The 19,313-nt window shown below is 38.4% G+C and overlaps 1 protein-coding gene across 1 annotated transcript in view; it reads left to right on the top strand.

Moving 5' to 3' along the window:
- PPP2R5A (protein phosphatase 2 regulatory subunit B'alpha) overlaps positions 1–19,313 on the top strand; it is a 46,961-nt gene that overhangs the window by 11,741 nt on the left and 15,907 nt on the right. Inside the window, exons 2-4 of the mRNA XM_063328497.1 lie at positions 6,654–6,850; positions 12,020–12,121; positions 19,097–19,189. Coding sequence (XP_063184567.1) covers positions 6,654–6,850; positions 12,020–12,121; positions 19,097–19,189 — 392 coding nt within the window. The remainder of the gene's footprint in view (positions 1–6,653; positions 6,851–12,019; positions 12,122–19,096; positions 19,190–19,313) is intronic.

The following is a 19,313-nucleotide window of genomic DNA, read 5'->3' as shown; positions in this document are numbered from 1 at the left end:
CCCTGGCATGTATCACAGAACTACTCTTAAATCCAGAATATTCTAATGAGCAAAATTTGTGATGTCCTAGCTATTTCAAAAGGAAATGGAGATTTGCTTGGAAGGTGGTATGATTTTTAGCAGGTTGGTTTTTTTTGGCAGTTTTAATTTGACTTTGCACAACTGGTTGGAGAAACACGTGCTATAGGGACAGTTGAGCAAGTAGGGCGTCACAGCGTGTTTTTGAAGTATTGTTCATGTGGATCTCAGTGCAAGTCCTGCCTGATCACTGTCTGCAGAATAGTTTGCCTATAAGTGGAAGCACAGCAGAAGCTCAGCTCGTTATCTCGACTGCTATTTTGCAGTCCTTTTGATTTCTGAAATGAAGAGGTTAAGTGGTCAGTATGAGCATATGGGTCCTAGACGGGATTGACCAATGTGGCTTCTGTGCCTTTAATTCTGTGCCAAGTGTTTGTTTTAGTTATCTTCTATGTGTAGTATGAATTTCCTTGTAGCATAATTGAGAATACCATTCTACTTTGTTGTCTTGCAAAACTCCTTCTCTAGTGAACAAACCTACTACTGTTTTGGGAGCTGGTTAACTTTTAAGATACATAATGTTGTTCTATCTGTCTCCCTTATCTGACCTGGAAAGTCAGAGCTGTGTTTACTGAAAACACGAAGAGGAACTTACTCAGCCCCTCCCAGAGTTCCAGCAACAGGATGTAGACTTTGGGGTAACAGGTAATTTGAAAATATATGCTGTTGATCTCTGAATGGAGGGTACGGGGAGGGGAAACGTACAACTCTAGTTTATTCAGAAATTATACTTATTCCTTAGGGTGGCAATTTTTTTCTGTGAAAGATACTGATGATGAGATTCCTTGGGTACCCAAGGTGCTGCATGAATACTCACTGAGTAGCCCCGCTAGTTTCAGTTCAGCTGTTGAGCTACCAAAAGCTGGAATTATGGGAACTTCTCTTACGACTGTATGGAATTACTGGAGAATGTTACAGACTACCAGTATAGCCAAGTATACTGTGAGATTTTATACAGGGGCTACATTTTTCTTTAAAAAGGAGCTTAAGGTGATTTAAAACAAATAAACAAAACACCAACCAAAAAACCCAAAAAAAAAAAAAAAAAAAAAAAAAAAGACCAAAATATGTTATTCAAAAAACCAGCGAACTTAACGTGTAGGTAGGATTCTTCAGTTATCTCATACCTCAATAGTTGGATGATATGGTTCCAAACAAGACGGTGAGCTAACTTAACAGCTCACTACAGCTGAAAGAGGAGTTTCTGCTCCCACCACTAATCTTGTGCCAGAGCTGATGCACATCAGGCCCCTCCAGAAGCTGTTTAACCTCACTAATATGGCCATGTTATTGAGTTAAAGCAGCTTGCAGAAAAGTCTGACGAGTTCCAGAGCCAATGTTGAGGGATGGATGTGACTGGGAGCAGAGGAGGGGAAGGGAGTAATAAATGGCAAGGGGGGTAGAGGGGAGAGAGACCTCTCTCCTTTTTGTTGTCAGCCAGCTATTTTGCTGCTTGTCAAGCTGAAGATGTGGACTTCTGGGAACCCAGAAACATGGTCTGTCTGTCTCCAGTTGTAACATCAATTGCATCAAAACTCCATTTCTTAACAGTGCTTTACCATGCCTGTGACAAACACTGACACCCAGATGCTAGAAGAGATTGCAGCAATAATGCACACAAGAAGTCCCCAGTACAAAAATAAATCTTAAATTTAGGTTAAACAGGACTCCCTATGCTTGATTTGTGTAGGCTAGGGCAGATTTTACCAGACTAACCCCTCTCCAGACTTCACAATATCTCTGAAAAGAACAGGTTGCGTAATAGTGTTGTTAATTTACTGATGTGAAGAAATAAATAAAAAAGCAAACAAACCCAAACACTTGATGTCTCATAGTACATGTGCACCTCTCTTCATGTCAGTGTTAAGGCTCCATTCTGCTCCAGCAGATCCCGCCACTGTTGAGTACAGCTGCATGTAGCACAGTAAGTGTAGCCAGACAACAGAGACTAACAATAATAAGTGCTAAACTTCACACTGTGGAATATAGCATAACTATGGCACAATCCTTGTCATGTATCAATCCTTGTCTGTATTTGGACAGAGAATTATGTGGAAGTGTAGGATTGGCCACCAGGTTTGAATTACTCTGAGGAGGGATGCGGTACTTTATTCCATAATATCATTGTCCTCTTAAGTGTTTGAAAGGGCTGGGTGTGAGCTGCTTTAAGAGGCTGCCAGAGGAAAACTTTATGGTTGTTTCTCTGACTTCTGCAGGTTCCGGGGGTAGCTTCTTCAGGAAAAAGTAGAAATATTTAATTAGAGATATTTAAAAAATAAAATTGGAAACTTGTTGCAAATATTTGAGAGAGTTTATATTGTATTGGCAGGGAAAGTAATTTTTTTTGAACTTCCACTTTGAGTAGTTGAGAGGAGTTTTTGTGGACTTAGATTCTGGTTCCTGCTACTGAAGCAAGAATTACGTTAGGTTCTCTGGCTTTGTACAGAAGGTATTGGGTAAACAGGTCTCTTGAGAAAGGAGAAGTATCTGTCTCTTCCTTCCAGGAAAAATGCCTGTAAACATATGAGGTAAGTATACTGTGGGAAGATGGCATTGTAGTCCCCTGACTCAGTGGTAGTGTTTGTCTTTCCAGTTATAGACTAGTGAGATAGTTCTGTGATTGTGAACTCTCTTTCCCTATATATATTTTGTTTGGGACCTCCCTGAAAAAAAATAATGTTTTAACTCCATTCCATGCTTAGACTTGGGTTGATGACCTTATAAACTTGAAAGCATTAGCTTTAGAGACAAATCTGTAAAATCATGCAGTTTTAATATTTAATAACTTCTGTTCACAAAGAACTTCCAAGTCAACTTGTTTGGTACTTTTTATCCTTTGATATTGTTGCTACTGTATGTAATGATCAGGTTTTTGTAAATAGTAGACATCATCTGTTGAGAATTTCAGTATTATGAATTGCAAGGATCAAATGAACTGTTTTCATCAGTTACAAACATTTTACCATCTGTTGTGGAAATGACCAGAGGCAATCAATATCCTTAAAAAGAGTCATAGTGGGTCATAATTTACAATGATTTTTATGGTATTGGATGGAAATTTTTCTGTTTGGGATTTCCCGCTGTCATATCTGATGAAGAATTGGCTTTCTGTGTCTGCCTAAAATCTCATTACTACATTCCCAAGGATCTCAGATCAACTGACAACCAGCCTTTCAGAGAAGGTTAACAGTGGATTTAAAGAATTTCCTAAATCACAGTTCTGTTGAGTAGCCTCTAGAAAATAAAATTGAGGCAATTGCATTTTGATGACCTCAATCAGATGGTGTGTAGGCCATTTTCTGGGGTGTGGTTTAATGTATGTGTCTTGACACTCTTCCATATAGGATTAAATGCCTTTGCTCCTTTTTTTCCCCCTGCCTTAGGCTTTCTTGTGTTTTGTTTCCTTCCATCCCAAGTTTTTCTGAAGTGCCTTCTCCAACAACGTGCAGCAATTCAGGGACAGGCTGCTGATAGAACTCAGGCTTCCCCCCGCTGCCTTCAAAATACAGCCTGTCGACAGGGTTATTTTATTGAAACGTCTGCTGTCTGCTTTGAATCTGTGTTATCGTCTATGATCCTTATGGTACTTAGTGTATTTGAAGAAAAGCAATTATCTTGAACTTCAGATATATGGTGCAAATCTTGATAGATATTAAATTGAAATTTAATTCATTTAAGAATCTTGACACAAGTTGTTAAACTACTAAAGCTAAAAGCTTTGGTGTTGATGCAGTTATGGTGGCACGGTTTATTTTATTCGTAGAACTGGAACAAATTATTGCAATATGATTTTATTGTGGTGTAGAGTTGTCTAGCTTCCATTGTATTTGGGATAGTTAAAGACAAGGCTTTAAAAAGTTACGAAAGCTATCTGACAAGCACAGTTCCCAAATCACTTGATGGTTCCCATGGTACCTCTCGTAACATTCCTGGGCTAAATGTGCTATATGTCAAGCAGGGATTGAGTGCATGAAGACAGGTAGTGTTGATACAACAGAACTGGCTTTCTTGTTACCTTAGTTATTACCATGGTTGCACATAATTTTCATGTCTTGCGGATGTCTTTATTTCATGATTCCCCTTATAAGTATGGAAAATGGATGTATGTGTAAAAGAAAATACTTCCTGTGGTTTTACTTTAAATAAGAGTAACAAAACAGATTAATGGGCAGGTTTTTCATTTGAGAAAACATGTCTAATTGCGATCAGATTGCTAATGAAATGGACTGGTGATGCATGGCAGGATAGATAAGATCTCTGTTACTCTAATGTCAAACTAAAAGTGGCTAATGCAGGGACTTTGATATTCTAGGGAAGGTAATAAGTGATTTGATTATTTTGTCTGAATTCCTGTTACTTCGTTTTAACCTTAGGTCTTTAGTCTGTTTTAACCACTGTTAGGAGTATTCAGGTCTTGTCTTATGGTTTTTGAAACTTCTAAGTAAATTTTGGTCAATGATACTTCATTTTATTGAACATCAAACAAATACGCTGTATTAGCTGCACCTCACTGCTGGGCTTTTGTAACTTAGTTAAGTTTGTAGTGAGGAAAAATAAGAGTAGGTTTGACTCCTGTATGAGTCCAGCTATCAGCTTGGGGCTAGTATCAAAAAAAAAAAAAAAGCTGTTCCTTCCCGTGTTGGGTTCCTTAAATTAGGCTTTTTGGATTTTATCCTCAGCATGTCAGTGTTATTGCCTTGTTGCTATGATACGGTACTTACTCATGCCATCGGCTGTAGAATATTAGAAGATCCGAGCTGAAATGTTATGTAACTTACAAATGTTGTTACAGCTGATGTTCGTTATTTTGCAGGGTGTAACAATTCATGTCTTTGTAGTTATCTGAGCGAAATAAGCATCTTGCAAGAATCTTATTCAAAGGAAAAATGGTTAAAATTGCAGAATTAACATTCAAAAGTATGAATTGCTCTTTATGAGGGAGTAGTAATTGCTGGCTTTTTCAAAAGCTCGCTGAAGTTGTTATGCTCACTTAATAGGATCATAACTGTCAGATGGGGAAAGGTAATACAATATAACATTCTGGTGTTTGAACTTTCAGGGCAGAGCGAGCAGTTGGGATTACAGTGGAGGCGTTTCAGTCCATTTTAGCAATTACTTTTTGCTTATAGAAACAAAAGAATTCTATCAGATAATTACTGAATATGAAAACCACTGTTGACTGTTGGTTGTTCCAGACACTAAATGGGAGGTGTTTTGGTAAGAAACTTGAGGAACTGGCATTATCAAAGAGCATTTGAGTTGTTAAACTTAAAAACTTAAAATGAAGTTTGTTTAATTAGAATAAGCCTAAAACAATAAAGAGAAGCGTGTGATCTTTTTGTGATTTGTTCAAATTTTAAAGTGAGACTTAAGATTTTCAGTGCTCAGTGTTACAAGGCAGTTGCCATTTTCTTGTCTTGATAATTTCCTTGTGATGAAACAGCAGTGCTAATATCAATACTGCAATGAACGAATGAAGCTAAGGGATTGATTAGTAGCCTGGTTATAGACAGGCCTTAAATTCTTCAAGGGGAAAGCAGTTCATATTTGCAGATAAAATTGGAAATAATTTTTTTTCACTAGAACAAGGGAAATCCCAACTGACTCATAGATAAGATGATGCTATGTTGGTGGAGTGGCTTAGAACCCAAAGAAATAATAAAAAACAAGACCAAAAGGCACATTAAACCAATTTCTCATTTAAAACCATGGCGGCTGCTTTTGTTGTGATCATGCAACTTTTGACCAGTCACAATATTTTAAGGCTGTATTAAATTTTTGAGGTGTACTGTACTTAATAATCCATCTTCTTTAGAGCTAATGTGAAATACTAATGGAGGAATTTTGCTTATCAGCTTATAGAGAAACTGCACTCTAAAATGAAAATGCCAAGTCACAACCAAACACATCGTCTTAATAGGCCAAAAAAAGCTGGAAAACCTTACATGAATAAGATTATAAACAATTATTTAGACCAAAGCATGAAAATTCAGGATTAATCCTTTTGAAATATTGGAGTTGATTCTTAAGAGAAACATTCGTCACATGATGTCAAAAGTATGTGAAGTATTTTGCATTGGGGTAAAAAGACAAGGTTTCTTCAAAGCAGATTTTACAGCTTTTAAGCAGGTTACATAATAAAGGATTAGGGAACAGAATGAGACAAATCGGATGAATGAAAGGTTAGTATGGTGCACTGCTTCCATATATGACTTTTGCTGAGGGAGAGTTAATACTTGTTGATGTCTCTGTATTTCAAGTAAAGTTAATCCAGGAACTCTTTTTTCCCTAAATACATTTTACTGCCATATATTTATTCATACTTCTTGTATGAAACACAAGTTGAGAGGTGGGTCTATCATTCTAACATACTTAAACAGGTATTTTAATTTGTGACAATGTTGCTTATTTATTTGCTTACTATAAAGCACACTGTTCCCCACAATAAAAAATTAATAGCTATGCAAATTTTAGTCAACAAAATAAACTTAGAGATCCTGAGTTTGCTTCTACAGACATAAATGATGTGGTGGTTTGTTGTTTTTTGTGTTTTGTTTTTTTTTTTTCTTTTATAGATGCCACCTTCAATGAACAGCAAGATCTCTTTTGTCAGAAGTTGCAACAGTGTTGTGTACTCTTTGACTTCATGGACTCTGTTTCAGACCTGAAAAGCAAAGAAATCAAGAGAGCAACACTGAATGAACTGGTTGAATATGTTTCAACGAATCGTGGAGTGATTGTTGAATCAGCTTATGCTGACATAGTGAAAATGGTAAGTAGAGTGCTCGTGTTACATTTTGAATTTTAATAAAATATCTTAAATTAATCAGTTGACAACTGTGGTGGCATCTAACTCAGAATTGCTATTGGTTATTCTGCTTACGAAACATTATTAATTATAACTTGGCTTACAAATTGTTTAGAAAGGCTTGTAAAAACAAACAACTTGTAAGTTTTAATTATTAGCTGAAATATGATGCGTTCAGGTTAATTAAAATGAAAGAACTGGTATATTGCAGATGCTTGCAGGCTGGGTAAGCTTTGAAGTTGTTCTCATTCAGAAAATTGAAATATTTTGGTGCTGCCTGTCTTTGTTTATTTAAGAATGGCAGTGGAGTGACAGGCCAAAGTTTTCTGGTAAAGATTCTTGTGGCTACTAGTGTCAACAGAAAGGTTTATCAGTGTAAGAAAGCAACTCTTTGTAAATACTTTTTCTGGCTGTTTGTTACAGTGTTGGCCTTGGAGAGCTGTGCTAGAGCAGTCTTAAGGGGTTTGCTCAAGTTGTCAACCACAGGATGACTTGTACTGTGCAATTTTTACAAATGGCTGGTTGAATAAGCAGCAAAATACTTGTGGTCATTATCTGCTGACTTTCCCAGGTTTTTTATATGCATTTTCAAATGCCGTGTAAGTGATGTGTTAGATATACCTATACTCCGTGTACAGGGAATGCCACCGAAAGACATTTGACAATAATCTTAAATATTATAAAATTGTTTTTTTTAGAAATTTGAACTGTAAAATGAATGTGTTTAGTGCCCGTGCATTTAGGCTAATGGTTCTCTAAACTTCAGTTAAGTTTAAATAGGCACAGTGCTGACTTCAAAAGTAGTTATTGGGAACATAAGGAGACCAGTTCAAACATATGTCCTACGACTTCTGTAGTCTTCTATATAGTGCATGCTATTTTTTTCTCAAGGTTTTGTTTGGCTTGGTTTTTTGTTTGGTGGGTTTTAGTTTTGTGGTTTGGTTTGGGTTTTTTTGTGAGGAGCTGATACGGAAGATCGGAAGTTTAATATAAAAAGCGTAGAAATTTTGGCATTATACTGAAGGGCTAGGATTATTGAAACCCTCTTAATAATTTTGGCTGTTTCACCAGATGCTTATTAAGTTTCACAAAAGATCTAGGACACTGTTGTGGGTTTTTTTATATAGTTTTGTTTTTTTAAAGAACCTGTGTTTCTGCCCTTAAATGTTTTTTTTTCACACAAGACAATCAAGGACAGAGTATGTCCACTTCTTCTTTGTCTACTTTTTTTTTTTGTTGTTGCTGCTGGTGGCAGCAAGCCTGAATCCTTGCAGTATTTTCTTACTTTGTCTGCCCTCTATGCCCTCTTGTTAGAAGAAAGAAAGAGTATACTAACTAGCTTATCATACTTGTTGAAGGGAGATTTTCTTTTATATTGGAGTTGTTGTCTTTTCTTGGAGGTAAGGTGTTGTTGAGCTGTTCTTTTGAGGTTATTGTTGTGCAAATGATTGGGCTCTGTGGATGCTTGTTTTTTCTTCCATAACAAATTTCCATCTCATTTTCTCCCCTAAAATGACAGAAAATGAAGAAGGCCTTCTGCTTCAGTGAGAGCTTTTTCAGAGCTTGAGACAAAAGATCCCTCCAAGCCTGAATAGTACTTCTAGTCTCCCTGGCAACTGGCAGCAGAAAAGGTCTTTGCTGTGAATTAGGACTAAGTACCAGCTTTCAGAAAGAACTCTGGATGGGTCTCTCCCTCCAAACAGCACGTGTGTCAGGCTTGAGGCCTTTCTTTGTAGCAAAACTTCTATGACATTTAAAAGATCTTTTTTTTCAGACTGTTCAGTGTTACTACATTATAAGGAAAAGCGCTATGGGATAGTGTTTTTGTGATGAAAAAGTAGAAATCAGCCTTAATGAAACCCACCTATGATCTGACTGGTAGTAAAGGATGAACAGACTACAAAAATTCCCTGAAAAAAGCCAGAGTGGCATTAGTGGCAGAAGCGGAGCTAATTCCTTTCCAAAGCCCCTTGTCTTTCCCTGCGCCTGGGATCCCTTTCCTCCAACTTGCAGAGGAATCAGCCCAGCTTCCTTGGAGTCGCCCAAGTCTTGGGGAGGCAAAGTCAACAATCCCTTACGATATCAAGAGGGGAAGAAAAAAAACCATGTTTTTCCTGACTGGTGCGTAGACAAAGCCAGTGCGGGTGAGGAGGTCTCCTAGTATTCTGTCCCTTCACATTGTCTCCGTTACCATCATAGCTGCTGGGCCAGTACCACACAATAATGGCTCATGTAGTTGTTCCTGCTCTGCATGGATCCCGAAGTAGGCAGCACTAGTTGAAATGGTACCAATGTCTTTTTGAGCCACCAAGGGTGGAACAAGACCATAAAAAAAAAAAATCTTCTTGTTTAGGTAGATGGGCAGGACATATGCTTTTTGTTGCCTCAGGCAACCTGATTTTCCTATAATTCCTTTGCCAAAGCCTTTGAAGTAAGAACTGAGGAAGAGGGTTGCTTACAAATAGTTTTGAAGGGTAGCACAGTAGTCTGTGCACCTCCTTTCTAGGTCATCTAAAATATTAGTATCTTCTCTGTCTGGAAATTCACAATTGAAAGTACCCTGAAGCTAACAGCAAGTTAGGGTTTGGTGTTGTGAATACTTTAAGTTTTAAAACTTCTTGGGAAGTCAGAAAGCTCTATCCTTTATCAGGTTTGGGAGCATAACAGAAATGTCCCTCCAGTACACATTACTCCTCTATCTCCTTGTGCCTGCCAGCCCCTTCTCGTTCCCCACCACCATATATAAAAATCTGATGTAAATGAGATTGCACAGAATTTCAGAAATTCAGAATTGAAAAAAAAAATAATCAGATATCCCTATCTGCATGCTCAGAAATTGGAATTGAATCTAGTATCTCTCCAAATGCTTAGCTCCTCGGGAAGTATACAGACAATAAGGGACCTTTTTTTTTTCTTGTTTTGTTTTAATAAAATTTAAGTGCTCTATCTTAATACCTTAACTTTCACTTTCATGTCACTTTCAAAAACTTTGAGATTTAATTTAGAAAGCTGATGCTGGGTTTCTCTGGAAACCTATGCAGCTGTAAGATCCTTTTATGATTTGTATTTCTTAAATCACAGTTTTGGGGTAAAGACTCACTTAGGAAAGGAAAGGGATGTTTTAAATAATATGAGAAGATATAGAGAAGAATTTGCACATATCAAAAACAGGGAGGGTTTCAACTCAAACCACCTTTTTGATTGATACTATTTGCAGTACGTTAGAAAGAAGCAAATGATACAGGAATAAAAAGTATTTAAAACATCATAAAGTAAATGAACCAGTTGTTTAGGGAGATGGGCTAGTACATAAAAACGGGTACACAGTTTGTTGTAGGTTTCGTATGTTCTCAGGAAACCACTAATGCTAGTAGAAGTACTGAATACTCTGAAAAACATAAAATTAGATCTCCAAGGATCTGGACAAGAGGTTTGCTGTTTGTTTCTGCTGTAGGAGTATGTTTAGTAATTAGTACTTTTGTTCTGGACTCAACTTTTGCATTCTGTACTTGAGGTTCTGTGCTAAAGCGTTGACTGGTTTGGTTCAGCAAGATGCATCTAGAAATAAAAGGATGCATTTTCAAGAGATATTACTAGAAGACGTGCAAGCAGAGGTGCAGAAGTCTCTGTAGGGGACTGATTTGTATGTTGGGTGTTTTTGTTGAATACCTAGAGTAGACAATATCAAATAACAGAATCAAGATTGTAGCCTTGGCTTTTGGGCTTGATTAAAATTCACATTCTGTCAGACTCCTATTTCCCCCTCCTCTTCTCCTAGCCAGTTTCTCTTGTCCTCCCTTGCGTTTACAACCATATAGGTCAACTGTACTGTTTTGTTTTTTCTGCTGCGCAGTAAACTAGAAGACTGCTGTAGTGTGCATCCATACAGAACATCATTGCCTTTCTACTCTAGAGCAGCACCATCTGAAGCTTTACTGTGTACCACCAGGAGACAGTGACAGGTCATAGAATGAAGCGCCTAGGAGGAAATGAAAAGTCAGTTTATGCAACAGCTTTATATGTTGTTTAATGAGGCAGCTGATTTTTCTATGCAGAGCCAGCTGGATGACTTCAGGATCTTTTAAAGTCCTTTTGCAGGATTTTTCAAACACCTTGGAGACTCCATGGAAGCTGCGCAGTAGCATTTGCTGCAAACTGTCAAATGTTCTTTCTTTTGTGTTTAGTAGGCTAGGGTGGCTAGCAGCTATTTGAAATGGATTTGATCGAAAAGACTAAGGAGTTTGAAAGATGATTGGAAAAGTTGGGTTAACTGTATTCCTAAAAACACAGTAGAAGACGCAGAAACAAAATCAACTTCATGTTCTCTTTTATTCATGTTAGAGATTTAAAATCCGGTATGTTACATCTGACAGAGGAGATGACATTTTCCTTTTGACATCTGAAAGATTGGTCTTCTATCTAGACTTCATATACTTTAAAAATCCCCGAAGAAACCTTTTTAAATTTGCCCTTTTGAAATTGATTTGATGTGACTGTATCATACTTAAAGTAACTTGTTAGCTATTTTTTTCTCCAAAGTTACTTTGTGTTAAAACAAAAAGTCACAATTGTTATGTATTTCTGACTTCCCAAAACCTTGAAACATCTTGAGATTATGAAAGGTGGAAAAACTGTGAGCAGTTCTTCAGCTCTTACCTGAAAATGACAAATATCTTGAAGTTAAGTAAAGAACTCTGAAATTAGATATATTTTTGGGATTGTCTGTCTTACACGTGAAGAGAGTTCTGTTTAAGTCATAATTGGTTAGTCATACTGTATTTGATGTCTTATATAAAACTTCAGCTCTCAGTGTTACATAGTTAAAAATTGGCCTTTATTAGGGAAAACTGAAATGTTCCTTTAACTTTCATGGTTTCAGAGAAGAATTTTAAATATGACTGTATCTAGCTACAAACTTGTAAAACAGTTGAGAAAAAAGTTACTTTCTCATTATGTTCATTGGCCTGTTTCAGACTTTGGGCTGTTTGGATTTAACAGTTTTCACAAAATAAAGAATAAAAGTGATTTTTTAAAGCTGTTTTTGTTTCATGTAATTTTAGGATAAAAGCAGTACATTGCCGACTGTGGTCTGTGGAAGCACAAGAAGCGTAAACTTTTTTTTTTCTCTTGCAGATTAGTTCTAATATTTTCAGAACACTTCCACCTAGTGATAACCCGGATTTTGATCCAGAAGAAGATGAACCAACTCTTGAAGCCTCATGGCCCCACATACAGGTATATGATTTGTTTATTTTCAAGCCCTCTATAAATGGATACTTGAGTCATTTTGTGGCTTTGGTAAGAATGTCAAAATTCCTTTTATAATACAACTGAGTTCCTATGCTTGGAAGGGAAAAACAATGGTGATTTTCTTAACATGTGTAAATATGGCAGAAGGTAAGTCTTCCAGACTGCTTAAAAAACGTTGGTTTGGCTGTTTTGTTTTTAAGGGAATGATTGCACTGTTAAAAAGTGGTATATGCATGTCTGAAAAATATATGGATATTTTAGGTAATTATGCTCTTAAGAGGTTTGTTTTCTGCGCTTGAGCAACTTCTTTGTGCGATTTCAATAAAATATAAGTGGATGTTAACAATTTCTTGTGACAGTAACAAAAAATGGAGCAATAGCCTTTATTTGCCTTTTGAGCAAGAAATAGATATCTCCTCATTATCCCATCCTTTTCCCTCCCTCCATGCAAAACTTTACAATATAGGTGTTGTTGTTTGGTGACGGTTGGTTAGTTATTCTGTTGTTGCACTCCTGTCCCAGTCTTGTGATTTTTATAGCATTGCTGTATCAATCACATGATTGACTTGCAATACTGCTGAATTTTTTTTTATTTTTTTATTTTTTAATTAACTGCTAAAAGTTGAGCAAACTTGAATCACTTGTAGTCATCCGGGCTCCTATGTCAGGTAGTTCATTGCCTGCTGTGGTTTGACCCCAGCCAACAACTGAGCACCACGCAGCCGCTCACTCCCCCCAGTGGGATGGGGGAGAGAATCAGAAGGGTAAAAGTGAGAACACTCGTGGCTTGAGCTAAAGACAGTTTAATAGGTAAAGCAAAAGCTGCACACACAAGCAAAGGAAAACAAGGAGTTTAGTCACTGCTTCCCATCAGCAGGCAGGTGTTCAGCCATCTCCAGGAAAGCAGGGCTCCATCGCACATTACGGTTAGTTGGGAAGACAAACGCCATCACTCCAAATGTCTCCCCCCTTCCTCCTTCTTCCCCCAGATTTATATGTTGAGCATGACATCATATGGCATGGAATATCCCTTTGGTCAGTTGGGGTCAGCTGTCCCAGCGGTGTCCTCTCCCAGCTGCTTGTGCCCCCCGAACCTGCCTGCTGGCAGGGCCATGTGAGGAGCAGAAAAGGCCTTGACTCTGTGTGAGCATTGCTCAGCAATAAAGAAAACAACCCTGTATTAGCAACACCCTTTTCAGCACAAATCCGAAACATAGCCCCATACTAGCTGCTATGAAGAAAATTAACTCTGTCCAAGCCCAAACCAGCACAATTGCTGAATTTAAGTAACTAGTATCTGTTAAATAAAAGTTACGTAGCAACCTTTACCCAACTAGTAGTGGATAGAAGATTAATTGCTGTCACGCATCTACATACCATTCTCTCTCCTCTCTTAAGGGAGTTAAAATCCTACTGTGTCCCTGTAATGTTACAGTTCTAATACATCAACGAATGTATTTAAAAACTGGACTTCTCATATTGGCTGTAAATCATAGAACTGCCTAAGTTGGAAGGGACCTTTCAGATCATCTAGTCCAACCATCAACCTAACTCTGACAAAAAAACATCACTAACCATATCTCTAAGCATGATATCGACCTGTCTTTTAAATACCTCCAGGGATGGTGCCTCAACCACTTCCCTGGGCAGCCTGTTCCAATGCTTAATAACCCTTTTAGTGTAAAAAAAATTTCCTAATATCCAGTCTAAACCTCCCCTGGCACAACTTGAGGCCATTTCCTCTTGTCCTATCACCTGTTTCTTGGGAAAAGAGACAGAAAAGTAGATGTTCAAGATAGGATTTGAGACCTAAACCACGTAAGAAACAAGTTATCACAAAAAATAACTCTTCAGGCTAAAGGCTGTGATGATTACTATCTCACATATGACTGATTCTAATTCATAGGAGAAATGGCTATAACTGAACTAGATGAGAGGCTGGATTTTGGAGGGGTGGGAGGGTGCAAGGGCTGTGTAAATATCTCTTATAGTCAGTAGTGGCATCTGACTTCAAAATGCCCCTGTGTGTCAAGAACAAAATTTGTAAATGTTTGCTCAGTTCACTTTAGGTCATAAGTAATCTATAGGCTTGTTTGTTTTGTTTTTTTCTATAAAAAGACTTGTGGTTTCTGTGACCAGTTCACTTGTGCTTTAGGCTTGTCTAAGATAAATTGAAAGAGCTTTTTTCTTTGCCCTTTTCTAAATGAGTTTTGGCCAGGCTGTCTGATCACTGATTGTGGATTTCACTCTCCTGCATCAATTGTTCACACTGTCCTTGGACTAGGTTGCTCCCTGCAGCACAATGGAAACAGTTTGTGGTTTTGTCTCCTTTCTTTTACAGTTCATGTGCTAATGGATGGTAGAAGACTGAGTTTGATAACTTACTAATTGCCTTCCAGGAGCACAAAGCTGCTGGCAGCATCAAATTTTGTGTATGGAGGAAGGGGGGATGCACACCCATTCCCCCTCCCCCCATCAAAACCCATTATTACTTTTGGTATAGTCTAAAGAACTGCTTGGAGATGTGGGTGAGGTGATTGCTAAATTACAAACAAATTCAGAATTCTATCCTGATATGGCAGTCAGGTAGCCAGTTTTCTGAAGGGAAAAGAAAAAAGTTTGAATCTCTTCTGTGGTTGAATCTGTTGGCATTTCTCTATAAAATAACATCATAAATAATGGCTTAGTAAGTTACTGTTGCATGTAGTCACAACAAAAGACTCTAGACCTTCAGTAAAATGAGTGTCACTTGAAAGACATTGTTTTAAAGCAATACTCAAGATAGTTTGTAACAGCCAAACTAGGTTGTCATTAAAGTCACTGTGTATTTTTTGGAGCTTAGGGAGTTGCAAAGTTGGTGGAATTATTACCTTAAGGCAATAATATTCTAGTGGTCTCAGCAGGAAAGAAGACTGAATCACCAAAGTAATAGGAGTTACATTTCCTAGCTCTTTGACCCAAGCAGACAAATTTTGAGAACCAAAATAACTAAATCCAACAGTTCTCCCCTGATCTAGTATTTCCAATGGTGATGCCTCAGTTAAACTCGAGGAAGTTGAGTGTACCTGTCTCTTTTTTAGGTAGGAGCAGCCAATGTCCGTTGTGGGTAGAATCCATTCTTGTCCCCCTAGTTGATAGTTGTTGTTGTGCTTCTAAGTTTGCAAACGTTAGCATATAGGAGGAGGGAGAGGCTGACTATCCAGAAGTGACCATTGTGCAGCTTGCTTCCTGAAGTGCCTTGGATAAAGCTTCATGGATTTCCCAAGACTCCCAAGGGTTTCCAAAGTTATTTGTTACCTTTTACCATTTGTACATGTTCTAGGAGCAGTAGTACTAATTACCAGGAAGCTAGATGATTCTGTAAGCATCAGAACTGCATAAAAACTCCTTCAGTGCATGACACTTCCCTACAATACAGCTCAGGAACGGGATTTTTGAGCACTAAATTTTGTTTTTCTGAAAGCTCTTTAAGAACAATAGCAACAGTCCTGGTTCTGGAATTGCATGTGTTTATATGAAGCATTCAAATGGTTACTAATGCATATTCTCCCTATATTAGAAATAAGACATGTAGCTGATTAATTTGTTGTCATATATTGAGAATCTTGCATTGATACCGACTTGTTCTATTTTATAGATGAGATGTACCTTGGTCTTGACTCTAATTGATATCCTAAACTTAATCTTGGATGTCTTGTACCTAGATGTTGCAGCATTGTGCTTTAACTTAGTTCTTATTCTGCTTGGTGTTTATCGCAGTCCTCGTATCTATTTATGGAAAGAAGCCATGATTGTCCTTCCTCTCCTTGTCCTTTAGGGGAAACAAAGTATGCCAATTTAGTCTTCACTCATAAAAGGTGCTCTATCGATGACAACTCTAGTGGCTCCTTCTCTGTGTCCTTGCAGGTTTGAATAAATTTTCTCAAGCACGTGTAGGACTGTGCATCTCTATCTGTACTGGCAGTATCTTCCTGGAATATCCCAGGATTTCATCTGTCACTTCCATGGCTGCACTGTGTAGATAATCTTAGTCGTACTATGGTTAACCAGCATTCAGAACCAGGATCACTTCCTTTCTCAGCTTAAAGGCTTGCAAATGCTTAGCAGAGCTTTTTATTGGATCTCGAACTGTGACTTTGCAGTCCTTGAGTTTCATCCTGTATCTATTACTCTGAGCCTTCAGGATCAACTTGTCCTTTCTTATTGATAACCTGACATACTTCACGCACACGCACACACACACGCACGCGCACGCACACACACACACACACACTCCCCATCACCTGTGATAGCTTCCCATATTGTGGCATCGTCTAAGCAGTTATCACACGTGACTATTCTTTGTTGTGGTCACTAACAGAAATATTTAATAGAGGAATATATTACAGAAATATTGAATGAAATTTAGTTCCAAAATTAATCCCTATGAAGCTGTGCTAATAAGTTCCCTCCAGCCATATATGTTCCATTTCAATTCAAACAATGAATGAATTCATCTAGTTTCTAGCTTGAAAAAGGTCAGGAGAATCGTAGAATGTTTTGGGTTGGAAGAGACCTTGAAGATCACCTAGTCCAACCCCCATGCAATAAGCAGGAACATCTTCAACTAGATCAGGTTGCTCAAAGCCCCAGCCAACCTGAACTTGAATTTCTCCAGGGATGGGGCATCTACCACCTCTCTGGGCAACCTGTTCCACTGTTTCACCACCCTCATTGTAAAAAATTTCTTCCTTGTATCTACTCTGAATCTACCCTCTTTTAGTTTAAAGGAATTACCTCCTGTCCTATCGCAACAGGCCCTGCTAAAAAGTCCATCCCCATCTTTCTTATAAGTCCCCTTTAAGTACTGGAAGGCTGCTATAAGGTCTCCCCAGAGCCTTCTCCAGGCTGAATAACCTGAACTCTCTCAGTCTGTTGACACAGGAGAGGTGCTTCAGCCCTCTGATCATTTTTGTCGCCCTCCTCTGGACCTGCTCCAACAGGTCCACATCTCTCCTGTGCTGAGGACTCCAGAGCTGGATGCAGTACTCCAGGTGGGATCTCACCAGAGCAGAGTAGAGGGGCAGAATCACCTCCCTTGACCTGCTGGCCACACTTCTTTTGATGCAGCCCAGGATGCAGTTGGCTTTCTGGGCTGCAAGTGCACATTGTCAGCTCATGTCATCCACCAGCACCTCCCTGTCCTTCTCCTCAGGGCCGCTCTCAATCCCTTCATCCCCCAGCCTGTATTGATACCAGGGGTTGCCCTGACCCAGCTGCAGGACCTTGCACTTGGCCTTGTTGAACCTCATGAGGTTCACATGGGCCTCGAGCTTGTCCAGGTCCCTCTGGATGGCATTCTGTCCCACAGGCATGTCAGCTGCACCATTCAGCTTCGTGTTGTCTGCAAACTTGCTGGGGTATACTCGATCCCACTGTATATGTCATTGAAGATACTAAACAGCCATGGTTGGCCTCTTTCTAAGACAGAGGATGGAGTATGGTAATGTTTAAAATTATATTATTGGGTTGTCTATTACCAGGCTTTTTAAAATTCTGTCCTATGTTGTCTGTTGTGCAACTGTGTGCTATTGTGTTTATGCACAAGAAGACAAATTAAGACTCTACGGGGAAGCCTGGGTTTTAATACAGCTCTGTTACATGAAATTTGTATACGTTTAAACTGCTGGTATGAAAAGGTCTTGTTACAGTCTGTCAGAGGGGAAGGAAGTTAAGGGGAACTTGTGTTTCTGAGCGTCTGCTTTGCAGATGCAGCATGCCCTCCTTGAGGCTATGCGTAAGTAACTGTCATCTCAAATGTTCTAGATAAAAAGTACTTATTGTCAAGCATTTCTCTTGAGTGAACTTCATGATTATAATTATGAACTACTCAGATTTTAATAAGTACTCGTAGTGGTAATGGTTGAAGTACATGCCTGTGAGTATGACCACAGCTCTGTGTAGGTTTTATTTGGAAGCCCAGTCAGTGATGTCTTTATGTATCTAAATTGCCTTTTAGTATTATTGCTAATCAGTTGTTTAACTAACATGGAGTTAAGAAATAGGCATTGAGAACATAAGCAGCCCTGAATGTACCTAAGCATAAGATGTCTTTCCTCTCAATTCTGTCTTAGTTAAGAGATGCCTTATGTGTATTTTATAAATCTGCTGTTGTGACAAAAGTAAAGTATTTTCTGTCCTGGACTTCTGATGAACCCTAAAATACGTGACTTGTGCTCTGCCACCTTCATGCCCCTCTCTGCTACCTCAGGCCCTCGCTAGCTCTGTCTCCTGTCTGGTTTTCCATCTGTGGGCATCATGGGATCATAGCAAATGGGGACTTGAACTCAATAGAAATAATATACTACAAAATATAAAAGATGCTGAAAATAAATCTGCAAGAGGGTCCTGTTGTTTGAATTTGAATGTCCAGGATATAGAAACCTAATGTTAAGCTGAACTCTTAAGTTTCCATGTATTCATTCAGCTTTTTAATCTGGCTTTTCATTTTTGGACTTTGCATATGAAACTGAATTTGAAGAACACTTAGTTAGCCGACTTTTCCTCATCTGTTTAAGGAATTATGTGATGTCAGAACACTTAATTTTACCCTCAGTGTTGATAAGTGTTTGGTAACTTATTTCTACATAATAAATTGTTAATCTAGTAGGAAATGTGAATGTATGTAATACTTAGAGATTGTTTGTCTAATAGTGATATTTTCAGTAGATTATTTATGAAGCTTTGACTCTTCTGGGAATTAAAGTGTTCTTGATACTTACTGTAATTCTTTCAGTAGATTCCAGTGGAGGCTGTGATTAAGCAGAGATGTGTTAGGCTTCGGTTTCCTTTTGTACGTTTTAAGCATGTGAAGAGTCCCACTGACTTTGTGGTGGTGGCGGGGCTGAGATCTGTGTTATGGTGTGCTTACTAACTTCAGAATTTTCACTGACTTCAAAATTTTCATTTCAATGTTTGTAGTTGGTGTATGAATTTTTCCTGAGGTTTTTGGAGAGCCCGGATTTTCAGCCGAGCATTGCAAAGCGGTATATTGACCAGAAATTTGTACAGCAGGTAAGTAGAGAGTTTTCCCACCCCCGGATTTAAAGATCACCTCTCAAGCTTAACCTATCAGGTGACTGTACAGCTAAGGAGATATGAAAGCTTTCGTGTTGACTGAGGGTTAAATTTTAGTTAT

Source organism: Chroicocephalus ridibundus, chromosome 3, assembly GCF_963924245.1.
Source record: "Chroicocephalus ridibundus chromosome 3, bChrRid1.1, whole genome shotgun sequence".
NCBI classification, from domain to species: Eukaryota; Metazoa; Chordata; class Aves; order Charadriiformes; family Laridae; genus Chroicocephalus; species Chroicocephalus ridibundus.
The sequence above is the reverse complement of the archived record's forward strand: the minus strand, read 5'-3'. Positions and strand labels throughout refer to the sequence as shown.